Consider the following 13,961-nt stretch of genomic DNA (forward strand, 5'->3'; position numbering starts at 1 on the left):
GTTTATTCCTGTTTAGTTTGATTGATTAAATAAATAAAACATTTTAAACAATCACACTAATTGATCCAAGAAATTAATAAGGTTTTTGTGCTAATTTTTTAAAAATATTTTAAGCTCTAATTTAATTTCTTTTTAAACTTTAATGATGACTTGTTTCAACTCTGACCTTTATGACTATTAAAAGAATAAACTTTCAACGTTTTGTCGATAGCTTTTTTCAATCAAAGTAGGAATAAAGATAAACAAACCTTTGATTTACATATTTCATGCGATTTGCTAATAGCTCGGCTATATTGTGCACTACTTCAAGATTTATGATTAATATATCTTTGATTATAATACAACATTGTTACACTGAACTACTTGTATTATTCATTTTAGTTTTATTTTTTTTTAAATCCATAGTTAATATTATAGAATAATGAAGCTCTTGACCAATGATATCGCGTCAATTTGCGTCAAATGTTGTTAGGGGGAAAATGGACAAAGTAACACTGGCTTAAATTTTAAACCGTTTAATGTTAATATTTATTTATTGATAAATATCATATTAAAAGTGTACCTCAAAAATTATTAAAACTGATGTGATGAAAATATATTTTTTTTTATAGTTAAATCGAAATAGATAGCTTGCTTAAAATATTGAAAACATTTTTTTTTAATGTGTGGTCGAACAGGATTGTAAGTTACCTTGTAGCACTTGTATTTTGTTCAATACAACACACTAATGCTTGAATATTAAATTTACTAGATCTCTAAATAAGGAGCAAGTTCGGTGTGCATGCAGCTACAAACAGAAGGATGGAAATACCTATGTTAAGCCTGATTGGCTTCACGAGCATAATGACGGAAAAGAGTATATTCCCTCCTATAATATTGCTCCAAGTGATATAACACCTGTTCTAATTGCAGGCAATAAGTATGAAGGACTATCTAAAACAAGTAGAGTTATTAAGCCAATGATGTGGGGAATTATCCCTCCATGGCACAAAGTAAGTATTTTAATAACGTATATTTATTTTGGTAACTTAACAGTTGATCTGGTGAGACATATTAAATTTATTAAATTTAATTAACTAGGGTGATTATAAAAATCATAACTTAAGTACAAATAACTGTCGCATTGAAAACATAAAAAGTTCCAAACTGTACAATCCAATTTTGATAAATGGAGGCAGATGTGTTATTGTGGTAGAAGGCTTTTATGAATGGCAAACAACCGTCAAAACTAAAATAAAACAACCTTACTACATATATGCACCTCAAGGAGACAATACTCAGGTAATAAATATATGATTTGAGACTATAATATTTTTTTATTTTTTAAATGTTTATGAGGATGATGCCTCTTGCATCTAGTATAAAATATTTTATAAGCGCATTTTAATCACTCCTCCTAACCATGTAATTCCCCCACAACCTAACCTTTCGCTAATATACTATAAAGATTGTGCCGGTTAATGGTTGTGTTGTTTTCTTTGCCCCTGGCTGTAATGGTGCACTCTTAGCTTATCCTCAACACTTTTAATATTTATTATTTAAAATTTATAGTCAAGATATTTAAAAAAATATTGATAATTGCTGTTTTTTTATGAATTGATTAAAATAAATTACATGATAAAATTATTAAATATTCACATTAAATTTCATTACTTCAAAAATACTTTCTCCTTAAACATGTAATAGTTTTGTTCTATATTATTTAGTATATTATATCCTGTATGTATTATTCTTGAACTATTATTGTTTATAAAAAATTAGGTGGATAATCCAGAAACTTGGAACAGTGAATTTAATGAGAATGATGGTTGGAAAGGAATTAAACTGTTATATATGGCTGGGTTATACCATGTATGGCAACATGATGGATCAATAGTCTACTGTTATTCTATTATAACTATGGAGTCTAATGACACATTTAATTGGCTTCATCACAGAATGCCGGCTATTTTAGACTCCCAAGAACAGATAGACGTAAGCATCCCCTTATGCTATAATTTATTTTTCTTTTTGTATCTATCATGTCAAAACTACTGAATGTATTGGAATGAGACTGTAATCTGACCTAATTCAGTATGTTATTCATTGACCTGATGATAAACATAGAATAATTCATATATGATAATTTTACTTATCTACCAGGTAACTATTTGTAAACTTTACATTTAATTCAGTATTGTAACATAGTGATTATATTGTTTGGAAGAATACTTCGATTTGATTTAATTTAATATCCAACAAAGCAAGTGGGTAACAGCTATATAAGTTTGATATATTTATATATATTTTGGGACGTTTGGTATGAGCTGGACATTATTATATGACTTTAAATTGACCCACATTAAGTGGTAATTATTAATTTAGTATGAAATAATAATATTCTGTTATCTCCAAGAATGTTATTCACAATTTATATTTTATCAGTTACAATTTTTGTTATGTTACAGGCATGGCTTGACATTGATAATGTAAATTCAGAAATGGCTCTTTCATATTTAAGATCTGTCAAAGTATTGTCCTGGCATCAAGTATCTACAGAAGTCAATAATTCTAGAAATAAATCATCAAACTGTAACAAGAGAATAACAAATAAAAGTAAACAAAAAACCATGACTTCATTTTTCACTAAGGCTGAGAAGCGTAAATATGGAGAAGACAATATGACCATAAAAGATTGTAAAAAAATAAAACCATAAAAGCTAAACTGTTTAATTTTTTAATCAAATAATTTGACTTTGCATGAATATTGATGTTGTTATAGTGTTTACTTTTTAGTCAAAAGTCACATATTTTTTACCAAATTTATCTTGCTATTATAACATGATGTAGTTTTAAACAATGCTTATTTATTAGTTTTGCCTTAGGTTGGTGCTGGAGGACAACTTAGAGACATCCACTGCTGCATAATTATGCATTAATGGTTAACAAGTTAACTATAAACTATTGTTAAATTGAAAAGCAATGTGTCCTAGTGTATCTGCCGCTAATTATGAAGACACCTGATAATATTGCTTTTAAAAATAATTTTCATCATGGTGGTGGATTTTCCATGTATAGGCTAAATTTTGTTATTTATGTGCCATTAGAATATATAAATGAGTGGTACCTACCCAGATGGCCCGACATAAAGCCCTATCACTAATAGCTTGCTGGTAAATCCATTGCTGTTTTATCATAAAATTAACATATTTGAGTAACAACTGGTCAGTAATGACATTTATATACTATCAAGATTTTTTTGGTAATATAGATTTATTTTCATATAATTGTCTTAAGTTATTACTTATATTGAGTGTACCTAAAATTAATTTGAAATATGAACACCATAATTATAATACTAAATTTTGTAAAATATTTTTGTAAGGCACCTTTGAATGGAAAGTTAAACATTTTCTATTTTAAACTGTTTAAAGTCAGCTTCACAACGGATCATCTTATGGCTATTGAGAAAGTCATTCACAAAACTTTGTACTTCATATTCATCTGAAACAAAATATTCAATTAAATATAGAACTTGTAATTATTAAGAAAAAATAAATATATAATCACTTACATGGATATTTACTGCACTGGTATATGAGCCTTATTAAGTGCTTGGCCAGTGACTTAAATAATGTTTTTCCTCTTATCCTACCCTTGACATAATATGGTGTTAATATTTGAACAACCCAAGGTGCTATTCTTTCTTTACAGCTTACAATAAACTCTGTACTCTCTTCTAGAGGTGATACTACACCTTCATCATCACTGTCTTCACCAAAAAGTTCTATTAGCATTTCTTTAATCTAAAAAGAAAGAGCAAAGTACACTCTTTAATTTAGAATCATTTTAGGCTACACAACTTAAATATGTGGAAGAATAACTTATCTTACACGCATAAGTTTATTTCGGTCACAATCTCTAATTTGATCAAGTAATTCAAAAAGTTTGACCTTCTGGAAGTATTCTTCACATAACCATTTGCTTGTTCGACTTTTTCTATTTTGGTTACTTCCAGGATCTTGAGTAGGGTAGTGCATATTATTTACCAACACTCCACTCAATAATTCCAGTCGTTCATCCAAGCCCTTTTTCTTTGTTTCCTTGGATTCTAACTCTTGTGAAATTGATATATTCTGTATGCTTTTATCAACCTCTGGTATGTTTTCTGTATGAGATATCAGTTTATTTTTTTCTATGGCTTTTGAATGATTTGCTTCACAAAGGGCTCCATCAAATAAATCATCATCATTTGGATCTTCTTGAAATAGTTTTTCAAGTTGTTGCATTAATTCATCTGAATTTTGCATTTCCATTTTTATTTTTTCACTTATTTCTGGTAGAGATGTATCACTTTTCATATCAATTAATGTTTCTGTTTTAATTTTTGATATTAAATTATCAGGGGTTGGCATAAAATTTTGATCAACACTTATAGACATTTTATTGATTTGATTTTTAAAAGGAATATATTTACTCTTAATACCATACACATTTTTTGGTGAATCTAAGATTTTCTTTATATTTCTTTGGTTACATGAACATTTACAATTACAATCCTTTGTCATGCCAAGAGTTACCTGTGTTTTCTTTTCATTTTCAGGTGCTTGATGAAGAAAATCATTCAACATTTTATATAGTAAACCATCATTTGTATTCTTTTTTAAATCTTTTACCTTTTGAACAAATAAAGAAATTAGTCTATTGTATTATTAAATAATGACAATATCAATAGTGAGGACACAACATTCAGGTTATTGAAAAACTTACAACATTTGTAATACTTTTTCTATAGAGTTGAACAACCATCGAAGCTTGAGCAGCAGACATTTCAATCATTTTAGCGCATCTCCAAATAGCACTGGGTAGATATATGTTTTTATTTTGCAATTTCTGGTTATTTTCATAGTTCACAGATAGTAACTTGATTAGATATTCCATATAATGTTTACGAACCTATTAAATGCCATTTATTAGAAAATTACCGCAAATACATTTTTAATAATGACAACTTACTTTCGATATGAGGAGATGAGGGCTGGATTCTATAGCCGGTATTGACATAAATGTGTCATCATTTTCTCGTATCCATTGTTCTACAATGGTGTCTGATTCCCAATCTTCCATGTCCTTTTTTTCCCAATAGGAATTGTTTTTCTTAAATAAATAAACAACAAGAGAAGAAGCCCGGCTGTCACTGTCAACTAATTTTTTAATTTTAAATTATCTCCTAATAGAAAACAAACGTATTTCACTATACATCTTTAGTACCATATTTTATTTAAATTTGTAAAGACCGTGATATGTCATTAGTATGTATAGTAGATAAATTTTGAGTCTATTAGTGGAAATTGAACTTGAAATCAGAAAACATATTTCCCAAAAAAATGTATTAGTTATATTTATATATATGTTCTATGGGTAGTACAGTTTAATTACCAATTGTATAATGTACTTCTTATAGGACGTAGTGAAAAGAAGAATTTGCCGACATAGGATTTTGTTTCTTATTTCTTTTTTACGATAAATTTTGAATCTTTTTAAACTCATCCTGAAAATTTCATGCCTATATTCAGAAAAAAGTAGGTTTTGATGTATTATAGTCAGAAGGTTAAAACAAAAATTGTCAACCAATACCAACAGTGAAATTAGCAAGCTTTAGAAAACAACACTGTTCTATCGAACCTTACTGTTGCGGATTGCGGAAAAAATAACTTTAAAATGCGTGATTTAAAGAAAACCGTGTTTTAATACTAAGTATATATATTATATGTGTATACTCTAATACAAAATTGATACGACAAACAAGGTTAAAATAATTTTTGAATTTTATTGGGCATAAAAACGTGCAAAATTGAATAAAAGTTAACACAACATAATAATGAATATTATAAATCGAAAACAAACAAAGTTCTTTTATACGGTAAAAATCAATAATACATATCAATTAAGACAATAATAGATCGATAATCAAAATGTTAAGTTATGACTTATGACAATCACTAGTTTCATATGTCAAAAAGTTGTCGTTTGAAAGGTTGGCCAATGGCCATTAAATTAAACTAAGAATTCAATTGAAATGTTCGATACTTCAATGAAGTATACTGTTATAGTGATCATATACTCTTACCTTACTAATATAAAGGCAGTCGCACTCTGCAGAAAATGATGTTATAGAATTTATATCCACAATCAAACTTAATTGATAAAGTCATAAATGTTTCTTATTAAATTAAGAATTTAAAAAAAGACGGAATCGACATCATGGCAAGTGAAGAACATAAGCAATTGGCTCATTTTTTAAAAACCGTTCACTCCACTCTAAGAAGTACATCAGCTGCTGTAGGAAGTGATACAGCGTGGCATAATCATTGTAGTAACAAAGAAGTTTTGCATACATATGCAAAGTTCATGCAGAAGCTGGCTACCACTCACTGGGAAGAAAACTCATCTAATGAGCTCAGTTCGGCCTCTTCCCGCATTAAATGGTCTGCAGATTTCTCATATGATTACTTTGTCAACAAATCTTTTGAAAAATGTTCACAAAAAGAAGTAGAAATTGGTGAAAAAAATGATATCATAATAAATATTAAAGAACAATTCTCTGAACCTTTCAAACTTCTTGATGTTGGTAGTTGTTATAATCCCTTTAAAATATATGATTTCTTAGATGTTGTAGCCATTGACCTATGTCCTGCTAACGAGTATGTGATGGAATGTGACTTTTTACAAGTTTCAATTGGCACAGATACAAATATTGTTGAAAATAAAGTGAAGCAATTGCAAGAAAATAATTTTGATATTGTAACTTTTTGTTTTCTCTTAGAGTACATTCCTACCTCGGAAATGAGAATAAAAGCATGTGAAAATGCATATAGGCTATTAAAATTTGGTGGCTTATTATTAATATGCACTCCTGACTCTAAACATGTGGGAGCTAATAGTAAATTAATGAAATGTTGGAGACATACTTTAGCTAATTTAGGGTTTTCTAGAATAAAATATGAAAAATTCAGACATATGCATTGTATGGCATTTAGAAAATGTTTAAATAAAGACATTGCTGTTAGATGGGCTGTCATCCACAAAGAGTCATATATGGATGGCTGTTTGCATATTCCACAAGATTTTTCAAATATTAAAAAAAATAATAATAACTGTCATGACTTCAATATTGAAGTCAAAGATTTTGCAGAACTACCATTTAGTGATTCATGTTTTATATAATTTAAATTAACATTTCACATGTTTTGATGAGTCTATTAAAAACTGATAGATCTTAGAAAAGTATTTAAAAGTAGACTTCTGTTTAAATTTCTTATTTTAATTATACTATTTAATTTTTAGTTCTTAAGTAATCATAAAAATCTTTATTTATATAACTAATATATATTTTTATACTCTCTAAATTATTGATTTTTTTTTTACAAATTGTGTTTGCATTTATGATCATTTTTAGTCTAGTTGTAACCATTGATTAATAAGTATCCTTTTTTTAAACATTCAGAATATCAAAGTGCAGAATGAGCACCTATTGACTTAATGTAGGAGAAATAATAATTCAATTGTACTGTAATTGTTAACCTATGTAATTTATTGCTGGAAAAGAATATCTGTTGAGTTTCTAGCCAGTTTTTTTTTATAGAATTTATATTCAATTAAACTTGTAAAATGACAATTCGAAAGGGCTTGCAAGAGGGACCTTAAAATATCCTATATGTGTCTTGTAATTTTTATACAGTTTTAGCAATAACAAAAAAAATTGCTACTATTTACTTAAGAGCTGAAATTGTCCAGTGGCCAGAACATGTGAATCTACTGAAGGTGGTTTACCTCCGAATCTTTGTCTGCCGTCAGATACAAATTAATTTGAATTAATTTATTTCATACTTGGTGGTGATAGAAAACAAGTGGATTATTTCTAAATGTGTCCAACCAAATTTCACCACTACCTTGCCCTAATGGTGGGGCAATGTGGTGGTGTGTAAGCCAAGCTCTCTGCTTTACCTAGTAGTGGCTCATCTACAGTCTGTATATTATATAGTAGTATATTTATTAGTAGTAATTTTATATATTTATTAGTAGGTAATTTTGATAACTGATCATTTTATAAATGCATTAAATGAAATTGTCCTCAAATAAATCCCTTTATGTCATGAGTTGTTAGTCTTTACATTAGAAACAGTATCGTTAAAACAATGAAATCCTTAAGTGCTAATTATTTATATTGGTGCAATATGCACAAAATACCAGTGTTTTACTGATGATCAGTATTTTTATATCTTTACAGTTCCAAATTTGGCTTTTCGTTTTTCCAATTTTTCTTTTTTTTCAATATCAGTCATAATTGCTGATACAGACTGGCCAAACCGTTCAGCTCTTTTCTTAAATTTTTCCAAGTTTTCAGCTAAAGATTCTGATGAAGAGGTTATATTCAAAGATGAGCTATCTGACGAAATTGTGTTCTGGTTGAATCTCTGCTTTCTTGCTTCTTTTCTTTGTTCGTCGGTCATTTTAATAGGTAGGCCAAACCTTTTAGCTCGCATCTCCATTCTTGTCTTGGTATCTGTTTCAGCTGATATTTTAATTTTACTACTTGTAAATGTTTTGTCGGTAGAATTATTATCTGGAGGTTCAATATCCTTTTTTTCATCCACAGGTTTGGCAGTGTTTGTTGTTAGGGATATTGTTCTGTTTAAAACTATTTTCTTTGCACCTGCCTCCTTATTTTCGACGGGTTTAGGTGTCTCAGAGGTGATTTTTCTTTTAAGGATTCTTGATGGCTTTGTCTCTGGTGGCTGTTTTTCTGGTGAAGTTTCTTCAAGCACAAGTTCCTCATTTAATGTGTCTACTGCGGAATCCTCGAGTATATCATTGTGGCTTTTATCGTCCTCGTCTTCTAGTACTCCATCCGAGTCAATTTCATCAGAATCTAAGTTAATATCCCCATGATCATCCTGCGTTATAGCACCTTGTAGCCGCGCAACAAGCTCAGCTTTATCCCCAGCGTAGGATAGGCCACGTGATTTTAGTTCTTTTCGTAAATCCACCACCTTCATTTTACTAATATCATTCATAGTAGAATCGGCCATGATGTAATTATAGTTTTTCAAGTAAATATAATAATAACAATTACTATTAAATATTACCAGCCCCTATGTTTTTAATATCACAGAAGCGTCAAGCGATGAAATTATGGCCACAGCTTATAAAAATTTATAGTTATTAGTTATGTATACAGATATACTAATATAAATGAAACTACAGACTTCATAGAAATAAAAGTCAGGCAAAATAATATTCAGGTAAGTCATTTATAAATAATGTGTTAACTTTGAATGTTTCTTTACAGAAAATACATTAAGTTTCATTATACTGTATTATGTAGTGCTATTCTCAATTCTGGTCATTTATGGACTCCTTATTTTGATACTGATTTTCGGGTAAGACCCATATGAAAATATTCTACTTAGCGAAACGGAAAGACCGATTTTACACCTTTTAAATGGATAGAGGTTTCTGACAACCCATAGAATAGGTGGCGCGCGATGCATATCAAATACGTATTTATTTACAGAAAAATATTATATACGTATGTTGCAACGCATAGCGTATTTAGTTTGGGCTATTTTAGTTTAAGACAGTAATCAAACACATGAAACTACATTTTTAATTTATAAAATTTAAAAATATTAAAAAGTAAAAAATACAGAATTTTAAAATGTTGTTTTAAGTTTAGTAAAAAAGGATTTTTTCTGCTTTTTAATTTCATTTCGAGACATTTATTTATCAGTCAACAGGCTAAATTAATTTACATTTGTCATTGTAGGTTTTATGAAAAAAAAACATGCTATAAGAGAATAAATTTATTAATGGTACACTCGCACATTATTTTTTTAGCGTGCCAATTGCCAGTAAATATTTCTCACTGCCGAGCAAAGATTGTCGTCTCTTGGGGAGGAATCTTATAAATATATATTGGGAATTTTTTTTTCGTAGGTATAATATATTTTTTATTTATTAGTTTTTGCTTTTAAAATTGCATAGCCTTGTTTAACGACAAAATATTGCATGAATTATATTCGGGTAATACATCTTTTTCATTTAATACAGGTATATCGAACGATTTATGATCAATAAGTCTATTTAGCAAAATGTCTGACTCGAAAATTGTCTTTATTGCAAAACATCCAATTAATTCTAAAGCATCTATGTATATGATAGTCCAATGATCAAATTGTCTAATTTTTTTATGGATAGTAAACAAAAACCAATTCATTAGAATTCTATTTTTTTTCTTAGTAAGATAAAATAGTCTTTGGAAAACAGGCAAATCATTTAAAAACAATTACGAGAATCTAATCTATCGTTTACTAATAATTCTACACAATTCCATAATACTGAGGCTTATGCTGGCCATAAATAGTTTGTCGAAACTTAAAGAAAGAGCGTGGAAAGAGGGTGCATATAGAGCCGCTGTTTTCTTCCCGGTCATCTTCGGCAGAGCGAGTTAGAGGAGGCACTATCCTTATGCTCTAGCTCCACGTTCTCCTGCAACTGCAATATAGTTTCGATAGTTGGACGTTTTGCTATAAAGACAATTTGTTGGTTAGAAGTCAATATTTTTAACCAGCAATTTGATTTTTACCCAAATTAGTACCAAGAATGGCTATTTTGCGATCTAAATAGACATTATGGGACCCTGGACTTCTGCTTAGACTTATTGATAGCCATTCGAACAAGGTTGGGTTAAATCAAACATTTTTTTTTACCTATCCATACTAACTTAAGTCTTTTCGTCATTTACAAAACTTATCTTTATTGGCACCTGGATATTTCGGTATCTGAGTAACGATATTTAGATAATGATTATAGAAAATAATATATTTAAAATACACAATAACATTGCTAAAAATGTTTGATAAATAGCATTACAATTAATGAGTTTTACAACCATCCATTATTTTTCCAGCGACAATTTTCTTAGGATAGTCCTTCGCAACGAATGGCCAGGTCACTGCGAACAATATGATTATCATTTGTCAAATTTAACATTAATAATTTAAATGGTAATCTTACTGATATGTAAGCAAAAACTGGGTACACTTTTTATTTACAATCAATTATATTTTTGATAAACGGAAAGCAAGTAATTTATCCTATATCACATAATTGTCATAACTCCTAGAACCTATAAATAAAATTTAGAGAATTTTTTTCAAACAGAATATACATCGCTACAACAACATACTGTTGTTTATGTTTCAAGAAAATACCTTAAGAAATTGATAAATACATATACATAATACCAAAGGTGGGCATTAACTCGTTAATCCGTTAATAATTAATTAACGAAGTTAACAATCTGCTAAACGGATTAACTTTTAAGTTAATTTCAAAAAATGTTAACGCTTTTGTTAACTTCGTTAAATTTAGTCCCGTTACATTAGTAGTTTGTGGACACGCTGTCGTTATTTTGTTTGTTTGAATTACGCGCCTTGCCACGCTCGTATATTCGGCGATTTTTGGCAACAGCGGATGACTGAGTAATAACTCAGTCTGAAGAAAATAGGTCTAGAAGCCAGAAATCTCTGAAAAACAAAGCTCGGTATTTGATAAGAACATGGCTGGATACGAAGTCAAAAGAATATTTTATGGACGCTGCCTTTTTAGGTGAACCAGTGTTAATACATCTTTTATTAAATATAATCATGCTATCTCATCTTGCAGTAGAACGTCTTTTTTCTACTATCATCGCTGTCAGATGTCAATATTAATATGCTATTTTTTATGAAGGGGAATATGCATCTAAATTACCTAATGCAAAATAACAATTAATAATACACTTATTCCTGCCTACTTTATTATCGACATAAATAAATGTGTGGTTAACTTTAACTTGTGTTAAATTTTAGAAGATTTAACGCTCTACCTATTATCGAAGTTAACTTTTTATTTAACGAATTAACGCAGTTAATTTTTGGATTAACTGTGCCCACGTATGCACAATATATGCTTGTCACTTGAATAAATGACAACTTATTATTTTATAACAGTTTACTACTGAATTATATACATAGCATCAGTACTATAAATTTCCGCCAGGTTTAAATAAAGGTTTGTTAACGTATTATTCATTTTAAGATGTAAATGCAAGGAGGTTAAATAATTAATGGGCAGGGTCAGATCTACAGAAGGGCTTTTTGAGCTACATCCCAGGGGCGCCTCTAGCTCTTATTGGAGAAAAACGGACAATATTGTAAATTTAAATTAATTTAATTCTGCCTTAAACTTGGCATTGCCAACCCTGATGTAATTACTTTCCGCCGCTGTATTCATTGTATTTTCTCCCATTCAGTGATTTACAATCGTATAGGCATGCATCAATTTGTCGGCGAGCGACAAATATAATGTTTTTCCCACTTCTGTGTACTCGTCGTCAACGAGCCAGCTTTTTGAGAAGATTCTCACTGTCCATCTTATTCAGCAACTTCAGGAGGTTGGCTCAGATCTCCCAGAGGGAGATCATCAATATACGTTTAGGGCGGGTCGATCAATTGTCGGCGCCCTGGACGCCTTGAAGACTTAGATCATGGATGCGGTGTCCCGAGAGGACGTGGCCCTTACAAGCGAAAGCCTTCAAGTCCTCAACTCCTATATGGGAGGCACTGTGATACTACATGGTACCGTCCAATTTCAGGAGGCTGTCGGGGGCACATCTTCAGGACCTATCTCCCAACCGTAATGGTAGCTGGGTCTCCAACCGGGGTTTGTTAACCCCTGGGAATCTCGCTAGTAGAATCGCTGGGAATCAACCATGTAGACGGGCAAACAGGGCATGTGTTCGATATATCCAAACATAGGTATCCGATGTCGTTGGAATATCAGATGTCATCGATTTTAAGTTGATAGGGTAACTGTTTTCACAACATCTAACAAACTTAATTTTTCGGTAACCAGTCTGTGAGAACGAGATGAAACGAATGTGTAACCGATTTCGATATAATATTCGTTCCATCTATTTCTCACAAATCATATAATGTAAAGTTAAACAAAGACTCATACATTAAATATCGATGTTAACATCTCTAACGGATGTCAACATAGATATTTAATCCAAATATCCGTTGTACAAGCGATGTCACAAAAATCTGATATCGCCCATGCCTAGGGCAAAACCGTCAGGACATCACGGTAGTATACGCAAGCGATCCCGTCGCACCCAAAGAGTCGGAATGGAGATGTAGAAGAATAAATAGAATCTTATCATTACTTTAAACAAAAAAGTTATTATAAAATAAGGTTAAAGATTAATTTTACAGATAGTGGCCTTTAAAATATAATAAAATAAAAACAAATCATGATATTGAATTCAACGCGATTTGCTCCAAAAGCAGAAAATTTTAAATAAGATAACTGGTTAGGTTTTGCTTGGACGTTTACATCCTACTTTCCTCAAACACGAAGAATGGAGGGGTGACGATGAGTATGGGACTCTGGAATACCTAATAAAAACTGACGGTATTCACTCCATCTCTTTAGGAGGCATCATAAAGGCCCTTGTTTGACCTCTAATATCTAAGGAGCCCAATAAACCCTTTGAGTCGTCGACGCTAACAGCGAAGGAAAAATATCATAGCACCAGGCAAAAATTAATTAAACAGGCCTTAAGCCTATTTGCCCAGAACCCCACAAGCTCACGGTTTGACCCTGCTAAAGTGTAATAAATACATATAAGAACTATAAAATACATTTTCTGAAATAAGATATACTAATATAAATAATCCAAAATGTTAGTGTCGGTATAACATTGTTTAAGTTTATAAATAGAAACTAGCATATTAGTTTCAGTCTTTTTTATCTGACTCCTTTAACTTAGAAATTGATTCATCATGCTGTGTATATAATATGTATTTCATTTTTTTAATATACAATTTGGTATTGGGTATCAATCAGGATTACGCAAAATAAAATACCATCAC

At 30.4% G+C, this 13,961-nt stretch overlaps 4 protein-coding genes across 4 annotated transcripts; 2 read left to right on the forward strand and 2 right to left on the reverse strand.

Moving 5' to 3' along the window:
• The first annotated feature begins 467 nt into the window (after positions 1–467).
• LOC125071473 (abasic site processing protein HMCES) lies at positions 468–2,704 on the forward strand. Its single transcript, XM_047681732.1, has 5 exons — positions 468–681; positions 752–992; positions 1,081–1,281; positions 1,762–1,974; positions 2,448–2,704. The coding sequence occupies exons 1-5, from the start codon at positions 662–664 to the stop codon at positions 2,694–2,696; spliced, it is 924 nt and encodes a 307-aa protein (XP_047537688.1). The 5' UTR covers positions 468–661; the 3' UTR covers positions 2,697–2,704.
• On the reverse strand, positions 2,632–5,266 carry LOC125071472. Its single transcript, XM_047681731.1, has 5 exons — positions 4,996–5,266; positions 4,750–4,935; positions 3,873–4,655; positions 3,554–3,785; positions 2,632–3,483 (listed from the first exon to the last, which is right to left on the reverse strand). Exons 1-5 carry the CDS (start codon positions 5,104–5,106, stop codon positions 3,383–3,385), a joined length of 1,413 nt encoding a protein of 470 aa, XP_047537687.1. The 5' UTR covers positions 5,107–5,266; the 3' UTR covers positions 2,632–3,382.
• Positions 5,267–6,010: 744 nt separating this feature from the next.
• On the forward strand, positions 6,011–7,378 carry LOC125071432 (S-adenosylmethionine sensor upstream of mTORC1). Its single transcript, XM_047681679.1, has one exon. The coding sequence runs from the start codon at positions 6,244–6,246 to the stop codon at positions 7,204–7,206; it is 963 nt and encodes a 320-aa protein (XP_047537635.1). The 5' UTR covers positions 6,011–6,243; the 3' UTR covers positions 7,207–7,378.
• Positions 7,379–7,698: 320 nt separating this feature from the next.
• Positions 7,699–9,196, reverse strand: LOC125071433 (SAP domain-containing ribonucleoprotein). Its single transcript, XM_047681680.1, has one exon. It carries the CDS (start codon positions 9,069–9,071, stop codon positions 8,256–8,258), a length of 816 nt encoding a protein of 271 aa, XP_047537636.1. The 5' UTR covers positions 9,072–9,196; the 3' UTR covers positions 7,699–8,255.
• Between the last annotated feature and the right edge of the window lie 4,765 nt (positions 9,197–13,961).

This window comes from Vanessa atalanta, chromosome 19, assembly GCF_905147765.1.
Source record: "Vanessa atalanta chromosome 19, ilVanAtal1.2, whole genome shotgun sequence".
In the NCBI taxonomy this organism is placed as follows: Eukaryota; Metazoa; Arthropoda; class Insecta; order Lepidoptera; family Nymphalidae; genus Vanessa; species Vanessa atalanta.

Coding starts and splice junctions, on each gene's coding strand:
- LOC125071433 (XM_047681680.1), bottom strand. CDS start 9,071: ATGGCCGATTCTACTATGAATGATATTAGTAAAATGAAGGTGGTGGAT.
- LOC125071472 (XM_047681731.1), bottom strand. CDS start 5,106: ATGGAAGATTGGGAATCAGACACCATTGTAGAACAATGGATACGAGAA. Junction 3,786..3,872: donor ACCGAAATAAACTTATGCGT/GTAAGATAAGTT, acceptor CTTTCTTTTTAG/ATTAAAGAAATGCTAATAGA. Junction 3,484..3,553: donor CCAGTGCAGTAAATATCCAT/GTAAGTGATTAT, acceptor ATTTTGTTTCAG/ATGAATATGAAGTACAAAGT.
- LOC125071432 (XM_047681679.1), top strand. CDS start 6,244: ATGGCAAGTGAAGAACATAAGCAATTGGCTCATTTTTTAAAAACCGTT.
- LOC125071473 (XM_047681732.1), top strand. CDS start 662: ATGTGTGGTCGAACAGGATT. Junction 682..751: donor ATGTGTGGTCGAACAGGATT/GTAAGTTACCTT, acceptor TAAATTTACTAG/ATCTCTAAATAAGGAGCAAG. Junction 993..1,080: donor TTATCCCTCCATGGCACAAA/GTAAGTATTTTA, acceptor TTAATTAACTAG/GGTGATTATAAAAATCATAA.